Source organism: Lethenteron reissneri, chromosome 33 (genome assembly GCF_015708825.2).
Source record: "Lethenteron reissneri isolate LAM-NWPU_2019-01 chromosome 33, ASM1570882v1, whole genome shotgun sequence".
NCBI classification, from domain to species: domain Eukaryota; kingdom Metazoa; phylum Chordata; class Hyperoartia; order Petromyzontiformes; family Petromyzontidae; genus Lethenteron; species Lethenteron reissneri.
In genome coordinates, this window is record NC_083811.1 from 14,143,744 (window position 1) to 14,159,837 (window position 16,094).

The window sequence follows — 16,094 nt, forward strand, 5'->3', positions numbered from 1 at the left end:
TTTTACGGAATAGATTCATTTTTAAACACATTTCGCGTGTACAAATGCTTTTCGTCAATCATGCAAATACCGTGTAAATTATTTGGCGATACGGCGTTGGGAGTTGTGCACACAAGCACGAGTGAGAAAAACCCTCAACGCATTCCTCAATAACGCTGTGGCCTGAACAGGACAAATATACAACGCGCAATGATCCTTCTTTAGAGTATGTGTGCTGTGAAGATGGACCATTGCCATAAACGTCACCTGTTAAGTGTTGCTCATACTAATATGACCAATTGTGGGTTTTGCAACAAACATGCCATTTATGTTCCAACCGTAAATGCCATGTTTTTAAGCATTAACATGTTTTTGTGTGTTTTCAGACATGTGGACCCTCTGACCATTTCATGCCATTTGCATTGCATTAAAACATACTGCGGCATCATCCATGACCTCCGAGCCTGCCTGGATCGCAATTTTGATGCGCTTGCGTAATGTGCCAATCCGTCTAGCTTGATTTACGCAGTAACAAGCATGCTGCCAGCTGCTAACAGCAACGCGAGATATCTGGAGGAAGGCAAGTGCCTGGACGTCTTGAAATCGCCATCCCGTTCGGAGAAAAGCACACTAAAAACAACGTACCGTGACTTACAGGTTGTACTGTTGTTCTGTGGCTGCTCCCTCCTGTTCGTCATCATGTATTTCAGCCTGTGGTATTTATATTTACGGTCAGTGTTCGGACGCTAGATGGACACTAACGTATTGTAAAATACAGAAACGATCAAGATGCTTTAATGGGTGAAAGAAGAGGAAACGACGCTTTGGAACGCATAAAGGAATTTCTTTATCGAGTGAAAAATGCGAACAGTTTTTTCAAAATCTAAATGAGTTTTATTTTATTTTACATATCCACGCATTGGATGCTTAAATGTAGGTTGTTGTCACGTGGAACAGTTGTGGGTTTTTTTATGGTGTATTGTATAACTCACATTCACTGACAAAGATACCCTTTCAATATAAATGTTGAAACACAAGTTGTCAAAAATGAAGGTTAATGTTTTCTCTTTTTTATTTAAATGACATCGAGGAAAATGTAAAATATAATGTTCACTTAAAGTTCACGGAGTCTGAGGAATGACTTTGAATAGATAACATATCACATTTTGAGATTTGTGTTTTTCAAGATTCTGGTATTTTAAGTTTCAGATTTATTGAATGAGAATGGCATCTCTGCTCAATTACAATGTGTTAATCAGAGAAATCACGCTACTGCCAGTACCAATACATTGTAATACAATTTGCGTGAAAATGTTGACATGTCACACCAATCCGGTTCATTATGATGGAATTATGCTGGTGCAATTGTCTAATTTTGTGACACTCATAGGCTACTAAAACAATGATTTACAGCAAAAAAAGAGAAATTATAAACTATAAATGGTTCCGTTGTGTGTTTTTAACAATCAATATTTATGTAATTGCCTCTTGTTATATTGTAGGTTTTGTCTTTGCTTAAAATGCGACAAAATCCCCAGTTTACTGGAAAATCTAAAAAGATGTCTTACTTACGTGACATCTGCACTACTTCCAGAGCCAAGGCAAAGTCGTGTAAATAGACTCGTGGTGCAGGACACGCATGGGTAGCTGCTGTACAACAGCTTCATGTAAAGTGAACGTGTCCCCAACACATTATCATGTATTACCTATTCCTCGCCTCAATCACCCCGCTCTCCTCCTCCTTTGCGCTCCACCTCTTCCACTTCTTGGCAAAGAGTGCCATTACATCTACACAGATACGGTAGGACCTTGATGATGGCCCGCAGCCAACACGGCTGCTTGAGCCTCTATGTCCTTAATTTTTTCTTCAAAGCTGACTGACTTCTGGAGTGCCAGCAGAATAGTAAAATGTTTCGCGTGGATTCCGCATACTGTATCGTAAGGTAAACTGATCACGTTTTGCATACAGTTTCGTGAAGAAATTCCTTGTCCATGCACATGCATAGAAACGCATTGCCACATTACATCTGGAGGATTCGTCCAAAGTTTTGCCAAAATTACAGCTCCCCATCCCATCCACCGCTCTCACAATGCCATAGCTGATTGGCCGTGTCGGGTGGTGGAGGGTTACTACACATTTATAAACAACACGATCTAACCCAAAAACGTTTATTATGAATAACTATTGGTCGCGAAAGCCTATGTGTTAAACTGGACACAACATTGGGCTGCACTCGCTGAGCTCTAACCACATTTTTTGCCGCAGGCCTAAAGCCTCACGAAAATACTTTTCAACAAATAACAAACACTTCTCAAACAACCTCCCACGACCGATCGAAAGGCGTGGGGGGGGGGGGGGCCTCCGTCCAACAGCTGATCGATCGAGGGCTGCACGTAGACATGACGAAGCGCAACAAGTACATCATGTGACCTGTCGCTGGCTCAGCTGAGGAATGTCGGCCGTGATGCAGCGGGGTCCTATAGAATGTCTCCTCTCCTGCTTCAACGATGACCCAGCAGCTCTAACTCTCGCGAATTCATTAAGAGAACATTTAACGTTATTTTGGTTTATTGTGATTTTAGGACTCAAAGGAGTCCCCCATTAATCTGTTGACAATGTTCAATATAATTTCAAAGCAGTCGTGTGTGTATAACAAGTATATTGTATATATTATATCATATCTAGCAAGGCCGCAGCCATGGAGTCAATATTGGGGGGGGACCAAATTTTCCAGGGGGTCTGGGGGTCCCCCTCCCAGAAAAAAAATATTAATTTGAAAACGAATTTCCTGTCTAAAATGTAAATTCACTAACACATAGGATGGACTTTTTATTTATTTTTTACAATAATGTCTAATAGTGTATTGTATTACATTGCTGTTTTTTCTTTTTAAGCTTTTCTTGTTTCATTGTATGCAATGGCAGAGATTAGGGATTCATAAAGTACAGCCATAACCACAATCATATAAACAGAAATCTATTTTATAGCAATATATTGGGGGTGGGGGACATTTTCAGCATATTTGAATATTAGGGAGGATGTGTCCCTCACAATATATATTATAATTATGGCCTTGATATATAGTATATCATAGCGGTCCGTTACAGTGCACGCGAAGCATTAGCACAGTGCCTCACAAGTACCAGGTGTGCCGCGGTGTTTTCGGAGTTTTCGGCAAGAAAAGCACCTCACAACAGCACTCTTTGCAAGCCAGGCCAGGCGACAAACTTTCCGTGTCGTTCAGTGGCCGATCCCAGCCTCATCCATTGGCTGCCATAGGCGCATGAGCAACGGCAGCAGGCAGCCTCCCTTACCCACCCATCCCCTGGGCCCTCTCAGCTCCCCCGTCAGTGGCGAGTTGGGCGAGCGGTGTGGCACTCGAGCGAGTGAGTGAGTGTCGCGGGATATGTAAATAAAAACGTCTTTTGGGAAGCACGATGATAGAGGGACGAAATCAAGTCGAGACCCAAAGAGTTTCTAGAAATGTTCTGGTGACCTAAAAGAGAAAACTATACATCGAGAGAATTGTGAGTAATAAAATGTACGCGTTTTATTGTTGACATTTAGATGGATGGTATGAAGTGGCAAACGTACCTCAGAATAATTTAAATCTGATAAAAAAAAAAATACGTGAAACATAATAAAGCATTTGAGCTTCGGATAATATAAATCTTAGACCATCCCTCGCTATTGGCGAAATTTACTTTTTTTCAATTACAGCCCTTTGTCAATCCACTACTGATTGCACTGTGTCGGTTATCAGTGGGGTTATTTAACCATACCTCACACCAATGGTCAGTACGGGTTGGTGTGGAGGGATGCCGAGCAAGGATCGATTAGGACTTTACTTTTCTATGGGGACCTCATTTGCCAGTAAAAATATGATAATTGGTTCTTTACCCCCGAGCTCTCATACTCTGATGGTGCATTGTCCTTGAGTTGTGCGCCTTTTGGCGTCATCTGGTCCAACCCATATGAGACTAGGCTCGAAGGAAAGCTGTCTCGGTTGTGGACCAATCAACTTCAAGGACAGTGCACATCAGAGTTATGTCTTTTGTTTGTATTTATGACTGCAGGTATTGCGGTCTATGCAAACATGACTCCTTGCAAAAAGGTGTCAGTTTTGTTGCCAGATAGAAGGGTAAAGAACCAATTATGACATTACTTTTGTCACTCATTCTCACTGCAGCCGGCCAGGTATCAAACTCAGGTTACCAGGTCCATAGTGTGGTGTGCTAACCCCCGTGCCACTATGGTAAATACATGATTGCGTTATAAATCGCTTATAAATCCACGCATCACATGCACAAGTTGAACGTTGGAAGACATTAAAAATACATCAATCTCGAAACAAAAAACATATCTAGGCATATTGTTGTGGACACACTTAATATTTTAGCCCAGTTTTGAAGTGTTCAATTATATGCTCATGACTGCTGCGTGTGAGTCATACTAAAGAGGATCTGTATGTGTATTATGTGAGAGGCTTCATGAATGCTGAAGAGGGCAGCTTAATCGCAGCGCTGCCCAGGGATATGAGTGATCAGGTTGGGGGTGAGATTGGATGAATGACGGTAAATCCTTTTGCTCCCACACCCCCACAAAGACAGCTCCACAAACATTCTTTGAAAGCATCAGAAATCCTGCTCCTACCCTAGGGCACGAGTTGAAAACACCAATATTAAATTAGATTTTTCATTTATCATGCTTCCATCACTGATTTATTAACATTTTAAGTTGTCATTATTCGTCTTATTCACTCAGTAATACGTTCACTTTTTAACTTCTGGTTTTTTATATATCCACTCTCTCCATTAAGACATGAATGAGATGTAATTACATTATTGAGGTGTTTACCAGCAATAAATAGAAATAATATTTTATTGTCATTAGCCAGTGCTCGATAAATTATCTCCCCACAATGCCGATGACATCCTCATAGTTGTGTCGTGCCACAACCTATACTACGCCTGTACTTGAGACTAGTTTACTATTATTGAATTTTTATTTTACTAGGTGAGCCCAACTGGGTTATATATATCTCTTTTTTTAGAAGCCACCTAGCCACAAATGATCGCTCAATTAAGTGGCTTATCACGTGGAATGCTATAGCGGCCAAAAAACTATAAATGCATGTTTCTAAATGTGAAGGGAAAAACTAAAGGACCCGAAGAAAAATATCTGAGACCACGGGGAGAGAGACATGCAAGCTCCAAATATACAGGCGTCAGGGTTGGAATCGAACCCACGACCTCCTGTACACCAGCTCAGGTAGTTAACATCTCGCCACCGTGTCGCCCCTTGAGCTGATCTCATTAGTCCATCGTCACAGCGGTTAACCTCTTGGCAAAATCCTCTCCTTTGGCAGCAATTCCAATATCAGTTTCGATCATTGGCTGTCGACCCTTGGAGCAATCTGTCCTGCCTAAACCCACTTTCCTTAACAGTCAAGATGATGTCTCTCATTTGCATTTCTTCCCTGATCCATGTTCCCAGGATGCACCTCTCCATGCTGTTTTGCACAATTTTCAGCTTTAGTACCATTTGCATTTTTTTGTGGCCATGTGTCTGATCCTTACGTCATAGCAGGTAATATGCATTGATTTAAAATGTTCCTCTTCAGGCAAATTGGTATCTTGCTTTCCATTATCACATTCAAATTTAATACAAGGTCACAATAAAAACCCCAAAAGATAATTACAGCGTTGAATTTAAGTTTACATGGATGGTCCCGTTTAGCCAGTTTCCTGGCATTTTTTCAAGGGGGAGATCCGTGCTCAGTGAGCACAGAAACAACAAAAAAACATCACTATAGTAGAGAACCAGTACAGGGTAAGCATATGTCACAACTAACAAACGAGGTGTTTGACAGTCGTAAATGAAACACATGCATCCAAAAAGTGCGAATATATGACAGCAAGAGGTGCATATGCAAGTAATCTCTGTATGCTAGGTTAACAGTGATATAAACACACAGACAGAGAAAAAAAGAGAGTGCAAACATGTGGGGGCAAGTGGTGTCAGAAAAAAAAACATTAAGCATAGGTCCAAGGATGTTTCTGTGTTTTGGACTAATGGGGACGTAAAGAGGGGGGGTGAAGCGAGGGAAACAAGCTGTTGATGAGCGGCAAAGGTGTTTCATACATGTGCAACAGCAACGCGGAAATTATATTTACCCAAGAACATTTTATCAAAAGGAATATTTAGTAATTTGCGATAAACTACCTCAGGGCGTGACGACCCTGCTTTAGACGAGTCCCAGGCACAGCTGGCCCGGCTGTTAGTAACTGGTCACGGCCCCTCCCAGGGTCACGTGGTCCTCTCACTGCCTTGTGAGTGTCTCGGGAGAGTCAATGGCTAAGGGAGTAAACCCCTACAGACAATCAGGAGTGGGCCTCTCAGGTGGTTTTGTGACGCACAGCGGCACAAAACCGCCCTTCATTTTGCAAGCTGGAATGTACGTACAATGTGTTTTGGACTCTCTGAAGATCTATTGCAGATTGAGGACATCCGCAAGACTGCAGTTATTGACAGGGAGCTGGCGAGACTACATGTGGATATTGCAGTACTGCAGTGACTCATTACGAGAGAGTGTCTAGACTTTCTACTGGCAAGGCCAACAGCAGAACGAACCAAGTCAACATGGTGTTGGGTTCGCCGTCAAAAACACACTCCTTGGCATGATAGGACCACCGACCGCAGGCTCCGAGCGGATTCTGCTCATGAGACTGCTCACTGCTTCTGGCCATGTAAACATCCTGAGTGTCTACGCCCCAACGCTCTATTCACCTCCGGAGATTCATGACTAGTTCTATGAAGAGCTTCACAATATTATTCGCAAAATCCCCTGCTCTGAGCACGTGTTTCTGTTGGGAGACTTTAATGCAATTGTTGGGGCTGACCACGACGTGTGACCCGCATGCCTTGGCTATTATTGCATCGGAAAGATGAATGCCAGTTGTTCATACCACAATCTCTGTATCACAACCTCATTCTTTCTCACAAACCCATGCCTTAAAGTATCATGGTGAGATCCAAGGTCTCTTAATTGGCACCAACTGGACCTCGTCATCACCCGATGAGCCCTCCTCAACTCGGTACTCATCACACGCAGCTGCCACAATGCAGTCTGTGACACCGATCACTCGCTGGTATCCTGCAAGGTCAGACTACGCCCAAAAAAATACACCGCCTCAAACACAAGCACTACCTACGCATCAACTCTGCCAATACCTCCCTCCCATAGCTCACTCAATCATTCCAGCACAGCCTTGAGCAGTCCCTACACGACACACCAGATGGAAGCGTGGAGACAAAGTGGGCGAAAATCAGAGACGCCATCTTCAATGCAGCCATCAATACCTTCGGTAAGCAGACAAGGCGGAACACAGACTGGTTTAAGGAACACCTGGCGACATTGGAACCCATTATCCAAGCCAAGCGCATGGCGCTCCTGAAGTACAAGCAAGTCGCAAGTACAGGATCATTAAGGGCTCTGAAAGCTACCTGCAGTGCAGCTCAAACGACCATCAAATGCTGCGCCAACAACTACTGGCTGAACCTCAGCAGTAGGATCCAACTCGCCTCTGACACTGGTAATATCCGTGCCATGTATGAAGGCATCAAGACAGCCTTTGGTCCAAACATCAACGCCATGAACTCACTAGCCAGCAGCAAGTCCCCGGGACAGGACGGCATCACACCTGAGGTACTGAAATGTGCGAAACCTGCCATCCTCACAAAACTCCATGAACTGATTTGCCAGTGCTGGGAAGAAGGAGCAATGCCTAACCATCGTGGGGAAAACCTTTGCCCGTGTGGTCCTCAGCAGGTTACAGATACGAGCTGAGAGGACGTATCCTGAGGCGCAGTGCGACTTCTGAGCAGGAAGGTCCATGATTGACATGCCCTTCTCCTTGCGTCAGCTACAGGAGAAATGCCGAGAACAGAGAATGCACCTGTATTTGGCATTCATTGATCTTACAAAAGCCTTTGACCTCATGAGGAGGGGAGGCCTCTTCAAACTCCTCAAAGTGATCGGCTGCCCACCGAAGCTGCTGGCAGTCATCTCCTTCATGAGAACATGAAAGGAACAATACAGGACAGCGGCACCACCTCAGAGGAATTTCCATACTCATACTCAGCGGTGTAAAGCAGGGGTGCGTGCTTGCCCCAACACTGTTTGGCATCTTTTTCTCACGTATGCTCACACATGTCTCTGGGACAGCAGAAGAGGGAGTCTTTCTCCATACAAGATCTGATGGCAAACTCTTCAACCTTGGCTGTCTCAGGTTCAAAACCAAAGTCCGCAACGTCCTCATCAGATAACTCCTATTCGCTGATGATGCCGCGCTGACAGCTCACCCAGAACAAGGTCTGCAGACACTCATCGACCACCTTACCAATGCCTGCAACAACTTTGGCCTGACAATCAGTCTGAAAAAGACCAATGTCATTGGCCAGGATGTCAGAGACACCCCTTCCATAATCATTGGCAGCTACACCCTGGAAGCTGTTCAGGGCTTCACCTACTTGGGTTCCACCATCACCTGCATTTGTTCCTTGTCACAGAGATTGAAACGCGCTTTGGAAAGGCATCTACAGCTATGTTCAGGTTGACCAAAAAAGTGTGGGAGAACAAATTCCTAACGCTCAACACCAAAGTGCAGGTGTATCGGGCCTGTGTCCTTAGCACCCTCCTCTATGGGTCTGAGTCCTGGACAACATACGCCCATCAAGAACATCGACTAAACACATTCCACCTCTGATGTCTCAGCAACATCGTCGGTGTCAGATGGCAAGATCGCATTCCCAACACCTCAGTCCTCAACTTGGCCAACATTCACCATGTACAGTACAGACAAAACATGTATTCTCTACTCAGTCATAGGCACCTGGAATGGCTTGAACATGTGCGTCGCATGCAGAATGGCAGAATACCCAAGGATGTCTTGTACGGCGAGCTGACATCAGGCACAGGGGCCACTGGTCGCCCAGTCCTGCGCTTCAAAGATGTCCGTAAACGGGACATGAAGAGCTGTGACATAAAAATGACTGAGAAAACTGCCGGCGACCGACTCAGCTGGCAGCAGGCTGTGAAAACGGGCCTCGGGAGAGGCGAGGGGAAAATATACACGGCTTGGCAGACCAAGAGGGATCGACGTAAAGAAAAAGCAACAAACACCTCGGGAGCTGCCACCGCATTCCCTTGCAATTGCTGTGGCAAGGATTGTCACTCAAGGATTGGCCTACTAAGTCATTCTAGGCGCTGCAAAACCTACAGCTGACCTCGTAAGGCGCAAAAAAATGTCTCTCGAGACACACAGGCCTATGATAATGTCTAAGTATGTGGGCAGAGGGAGTCAGAGGCGCAAGTGGTCCATTCATTAATTGGTGGCCTTCATAAAGAAGACGAGTAGGTTAAAGACAGCCTAATGATGGTCTCTCCGGATATCCTCGGGAGGAGAGATTTGAGTAAATGTACAGGTTGAGATTTTTAGTTCTATAGTGGGTGTCAATGGAAAAATGGAGAGCGGAGTGGTGGAATATAATGAGTTGATTTAAGGTAGATTCCGGAAGCCAGGTGGCAGATGATGTCACAATCATCAAATATGGGCAGGAGGTAGGGCAACATGTTTGGGGCAGCTGGAGAAAAAGTCAACGTCGTTGTTTTTTGTGCTGAGGATCTGTTTTATGGGGCATTATGTTGAAGTTGAAGATAATGGAAGTCCTGTTTATTTTGTAATTCCGCCATGGAATTTCCAGGCGCCATCATAGCCGTGTCATCAGCTAAAAATCGTAATGTCAATGTGCATATTAGAGATGCCTAGATTATTGATGTACAGTACAGACAAAACATGACAGGGCCAAAACACAGAGCCCTGAGGTCTGAATGGAGACAATTTAAAATCGGTCAGATAAGCAGTTACAAATCCAGTGTAATTGCACAATCCACAAAATGTGGGCATTTCAGCATTTGGAACAGTGCAGCGTAATCCACAGTGTCAAATTCTTTATACAAGTTGACTATGAGATTCAAGACTCTTGTAGATAGGGTCAGAAGTATCGAAGACCACGGCGGATGTGCTATATTTTTTCTCGAAAGCCAAATTGCTTTTCCTAAGCAAGCCAGATTGCTCAGGATGGATTAGGGCATGTTCTGCGATTACATTTGTGACTTGAGATCTTCTCAAAGATCTCGATGAGAAGCGAAATGATTGAGATAGGGCGGCAATTGTTTGGGTCGTCTTTAGCACCACTTTCGTGAGGGCTGGGCTGGGTACAGCATCTGTAGGATTCCTGCTCCTTGCATGGGGTTCCTCCAATGAAACATAAAAACACTTTCAATTCTAGAAATTAAGCTATAAGTTATATGTTTACACATTACGATCAATGTGCTTTTAGAACACAATGCTTTACAAGGAATAACATGATTCGTTTGACACTTCTGAGACTCTGACATTCTCATTATAAACTAAATGTTTCGTGCAATGACAGCTTTTTCATTCTGTATTACGGACATTGTATATTTGTGGACTGGTGGCTGATTGTGTTCAGTTTGCAAACAGCCTCAGTGTTGATATACATTTGTAAGTTACCCATTCTGTCTGAATACCCTATAATATTAGTGATCAGAGATGCTGGTTGAATGATACAATGCAAACTATCTCTGAAGATGACAAAGCAAAGAAAAGGTTGCACGTGAGCCACTAGTGGGGAATATGAGGGTGCAACACAAAGGACGTATCGTGCACCTTGAACAGAACTGCTTTTAAATCACGTGCCCTGTGAATTTCTACTCTGTGCATTTGGCAATTTGTTCAGGAGCTAAATGCCAACGTCAATGTCTGCTGGCCATGAGACAGCTTCAGGAGATAGTTTATGTAGTTTTGCTGCTATTCCTCTGTTAAAATAAGCCTTTGGCACAAAAACAGATGTTTTATTCCGTAGACATTGTTAACTGTCAAGGCAATAACCACATGCGGTTACTGCAGAACCAATGTGAAATGAGATTGTGCAAACTAACACTTTGCTATCCATCCAAGCACCGAATTTTAGATTGGGTATCTAGCCAGAGTTGAATAGCACAGCTATAACTTTAAATGGGAATAATAAATACCCACAGCAACGAGAGTGGATATAACATGAAAATGGGGAAACAAAGCCAAAATAAATATAGGCACCACAGCGACAGTAGTGCATGAGCACAATTTTCGAAAAAATGCACTCTTCATATATCAAATCAAAACTGTTCAGCTATCAATTTCCTTCAAAGTGTTTTTAAGGCACCACCCTGTTAACTGTCAACATTGTCTCATCAGTTTGTGGACAGTAAGGACCAATATTTAGCCAACAGCATTTGTTTATGCAGAGAAAAACCGTCGACTGGATTTGAACTTCATGAATTTCATCAGCAATCAGACCTATTTAAAAAAATGTAACTGTTTCCATTTGCTCTTTTAACGGGATGCATACATTTAAGCAACAGCGTGTGCATCAGCACAAAGCAGCATTATTGTATGAACAATATCTGTTGCAGTTATGGATCCTGGGTAATGCATAAATGATGAACAGACATTAAATCCCATCTCTCCATGTTAAATAAAATATATATATATTTTTGTCCATCAGCCTATTAGCCTCCAGACGAATATCATCAAGCAGCAATTGCTTAAGTAGCCAACATCTGGACTGGTATCAACCTTCCGGGTCTCATCAACAGAATAATACATTATATGGCCTTCTTCACAAATAGTAACTGACTCAAAGTGGACAGAAATACTTGCAAGGACATTACAGAAACACCTGTTTCACCATCATCACCACCACCACAATCAACATGAGCAATAGCTTGCGTTTGCCACTCACTTTCCCTGCAATTTTTTGTTTCTTTATCTTTTAGTTAGGTTTTCCAGCAGCGCAAGAAGTAAAGAATGGCGAAGTACAGCAATGAGGGTTAAAAACGCTGTAGTCTGTGACCCTGATATCCGAAAATGGAAGAGGAGCTAAAAGAGCTAAGCAAGGGACGAGGGAGGAAAGGATGAGAGGCAATAGTGGAAGAAGGTGTCCTGATCCTCCCATGCATTTGCATGGGAGGATCCGTGGATAAAACAACACAGCCATAGCTGCCGTAGATTTCCGCACTCGAGCTCACTTACTGTTGTCCAGCTCCATACCTGTGCAGTCATGCCAAAGGTTAACCGCGATAAACGTTGTTTTTTACTGCCAGTGCCGCTGGCGTGGACCTATGGAGTAGATATTGGATATCCTCGGCGACGGGGAGCAAAGGGTTAAATTCCAATGAAACAAAAGCTGGAGCTACTTTAAAATCTTTCTTTGCAATGGAAATGGCACTCGTAGGTAAATATACATACATCTGGTCAGTTTGGGAACTGACATGTCTCCATCATCATCTCAAACTATAAACTATTTTAAAACTTTCATTTGAGCAGGTAAGGCCCACTGAGCTATACAGCTATTTTTCAGTAGCGACCTGGCCACAAATGTTAGTTCAATCAACGAAGTGGCTTATCATTATGGACATATATTCGAGCCAAATACTCTGAACGCATGTTTCTGACTGTGGAGGGAAACCCGGAGGAATTTTTTACACAATCATGGAGAGAATATGGTCAACTCCAAATATTCAGCAGGCGTCAGGGTCGGGTTCGAACCCACGACCTCCGGCATACCAGGCGAGGTAGTTAAGATATCGCCACCGTGGCCCCCATGTCGAAAGAGGCAAGCACCCCATGGGTTGGCAACATGTCTCCTCGTTTTAAAATTCCCTTGGAATGCCAATCATTCCATCAAGAACCACTTTTCAAAACCTGATTGAGGGGTTCCACCAGAGATGAGATCTGGGGGTTAGCCTCTGGGAGGGAGAGAGAGAGATTGTTGTACCTCAGTTTAGTTTTAGTTTTTTCCAGGTTATGAGTGTAAATACAATGGAGGGGAGGATTTTTTTTTGAGTGTGGACATCTTTCAGGAGTGTATCCTGCAAGCCGTCCATGGTTTAAGGTGATCCCTCTATGTTTTACTGCGGTGGATATGGTTTGTGGGATCATTTTGTAAATGTATGTTGAACTTCTTCTAATAAAAAGTCCCTTTGAGCTTGCGATGGCACTTATATCCGTTGGCGCCCCACAACCAATGACAGGACCTCTCCACATTGCTGTAATGCAGTGGTTCTTAACCTGGGCTGCACGCACCCCCAGGGGGTGCGAGATGCCCTTTCTGGGGGTGTGAGACATTTTCGAAGGAAAATCATCGAATACACATATTAAGCATGGGCACGTAAGTACAACTACATTGTTTTATCAAACCTATGTATTTATTAACATTATCTAGATTTGAAGTTTTCGTGACTGCACCTGATGACGGACGCTTGTGTTGCGCCCGAAACGTCGTGATTTAATTTATTTTGTTTTATATCTACGTGACTTTACCGAAAGAACCGAAGAGTATTAACATCATACTTTTTTAGCGACTGAGAACCAACGGGATGCAGGCTGCATTAAAGGTTAAGAAGCACTGCTGCAACGATTGCCATTTTCCTCATTCGGTAACCACTGTTGCTTTCCAAAGGAGTGGTGCACATGTTATAATTGTCATAAAGATGGCATGCTGAGTCGATATGTGAGACGGATTTACATTCACACCCTTCTCATTGTAAGTCAGGTGCTTCAATATGTATTACTCCTGATTGTAGTAACGTTATTTCATCCCAACATTATTGCAATTGCCGCGATGTTTACCGTGTTTCAACTGGTGTATCACTCGAGGACATTTCATGGACGTTCCATCGGATTGGATCATGATCGGAAATTGCTTTATCCCTGACTCATCTCATCTACCGGTTCAGGAGATGGGCTTAGCATTGCTACAACTGCAATTGATCGGACATGTTTCTTTTTTTTAAACCGATATTGATTTTGCGCACATAAAAACAGTTCAAACTCTATAAAACATATTCAGCAGCCGTAAGTCATTGGTTTAACAGCATTTCATCACACTAAACATGGTCACCTACTGAATCATAACATAATAAAATTGTGAATAAGTTACAATTGTACACAGGTTTCCCTCACTTTATGCGGGTTCGGTTTGTGCGATTTCATCTGAAGTTACTTCACATGTGCTGTGCCGTTGGCCGTGGGATAACATTGTGTATGTACTGTGTGTACTGCGTGTATACTGTGTGTACTGTGTGTGTACTGTGTGTGTGTACTGTGTGTATACTGTGTGTGTACTGTGTGTACTGTGTGTGTACTGTGTGTACTGTGTGTCTACTGTGTGTGTACTGTGTGTACTGTGTGTGTGTACTGTGTGTACTGTGTGTACTGTGTGTGTGTACTTTGTGTGTGTACTGTGTGTACTGTGTGTGTACTGTGTGTACTGTGTATACTGTGTGTATACTGTGTGTACTATGTGTGTACTGTGTGTGTACTGTGTGTACTGTGTGTGTACTGTGTGTACTGTGTGTGTACTATGTGTACTGTGTATACTGTGTGTACTATGTGTACTATGTGTACTGTGTGTATACTGTGTGTGTACTATGTGTACTGTGTGTATACTGTGTGTGTACTGTGTGTGTGTACTGTGTGTGTACTGTGTGTGTGTACTGTGTGTGTACTGTGTGTGTGTACTTTGTGTATGTACTATGTGTACTGTGTGTGTACTGTGTGTACTGTATGTGTACTGTGTGTGTGTACTTTGTGTGTGTACTGTGAGTGTGTACTGTGTGTACTGTGCGTATATACTATGTGTACTGTGTGTGTGTACTGTGTGTGCACTGTGTGTACTGTGTGTGTACTGTGTGTACTATGTGTACTGTGTGTATACTGTGTGTACTGTGTGTGTGTACTTTGTGTGTGTACTGTGGGTACTGTGAGTGTGTACTGTGTGTACTGTGCGTATAAACTATGTGTACTGTGTGTGTGCTGTGTGTGTACTGTGTGTGTACTGTGTGTGTACTGTGTGTGTACTGTGTGTGTACTGTGTGTACTGTGTGTGTACTGTGTGTACTGTGTGTACTGTGAGTGTGTACTGTGTGTACTGTGCGTATATACTATGTGTACTGTGTGTGTGCTGTGTGTGTACTGTGTGTGTGTACTGTGTGTACTGTGAGTGTGTACTGTGAGTGTGTACTGTGTGTACTGTGTGTGTACTGTGTGTGTGTGTACCATGTGTACTGTGTGTATACTGTGTGTACTGTGTGTGTGTACTATGTGTACTGTGTGTATACTGTGTGTACTGTGTGTATACTATGTGTACTGTGTGTACTGTGTGTATACTGTGTGTACTGTGTGTGTACTATGTGTACTGTGTGTATACTGTGTGTACTGTGTGTACTGTGTGTGTGTACTGTGTGTACTGTGAGTGTGTACTGTGTGTACTGTGATTGTGTACTGTGTGTACTGTGTATATATACTATGTGTACTGTATGTGTACTGTGTGTACTGTGTGTACTGTGTGTGTGTACCGTGTGTGTACTATATGTATGTACTGTGTGTGTACTGTGTGTGTGCTGTATGTATGTACTGTGTGTGTACTGTGTGTACTGTGTGTATGTACTATGTGTACTGTGTGTGCTGTGTGTATACTGTGTGTACTGTGTGTACTATGTGTACTGTGTGTATACTGTGTGTACTGTGTGTGTGTACTTTGTGTGTGTACTGTGTGTACTGTGTGTACTGTGCGTATATACTATATGTACTGTGTGTGTACTGTGTGTGTACTGTGTGTACTGTGTGTGTACTGTGTGTACTGTGTGTACTGTGTGTGTACTGTGTGTGTGTACTGTGTGTGTACTGTGTGTACTGTGTGTGTGTGTACTGTGTGTACTGTGAGTGTGTACTGTGTGTACTGTGTGTATGTACTATGTGTACTGTGTACTGTGTGTGTACTGTGTGTACTGTGTGTACTGAGTGTGCTGTGTGTACTGTATGTATGTACTGTGTGTACTGTGTGTGTACTGTATGTATGTACTGTCTGTGTGTATACTGTGTGTACTGTGTGTATACTGTGTGTATCTACTGTGTGTACTGTATGTGTACTGTGTGTACTGTGTGTGTACTGTGTGTACAGTGTGTGTACTATGTGTACTGTGTGT

General features: G+C 43.2%; 1 protein-coding gene across 1 annotated transcript in view; it reads left to right on the forward strand.

Annotated features, from left to right (window-relative positions):
* The first annotated feature begins 227 nt into the window (after window positions 1-227).
* The window catches only part of LOC133350366 (troponin I, slow skeletal muscle-like), a 64,279-nt gene continuing 48,412 nt past the window's right edge, over window positions 228-16,094 (forward strand). Inside the window, exon 1 of the mRNA XM_061564673.1 lies at window positions 228-636. Coding sequence (XP_061420657.1) covers window positions 517-636 — 120 coding nt within the window. The 5' untranslated portion in view covers window positions 228-516. The remainder of the gene's footprint in view (window positions 637-16,094) is intronic.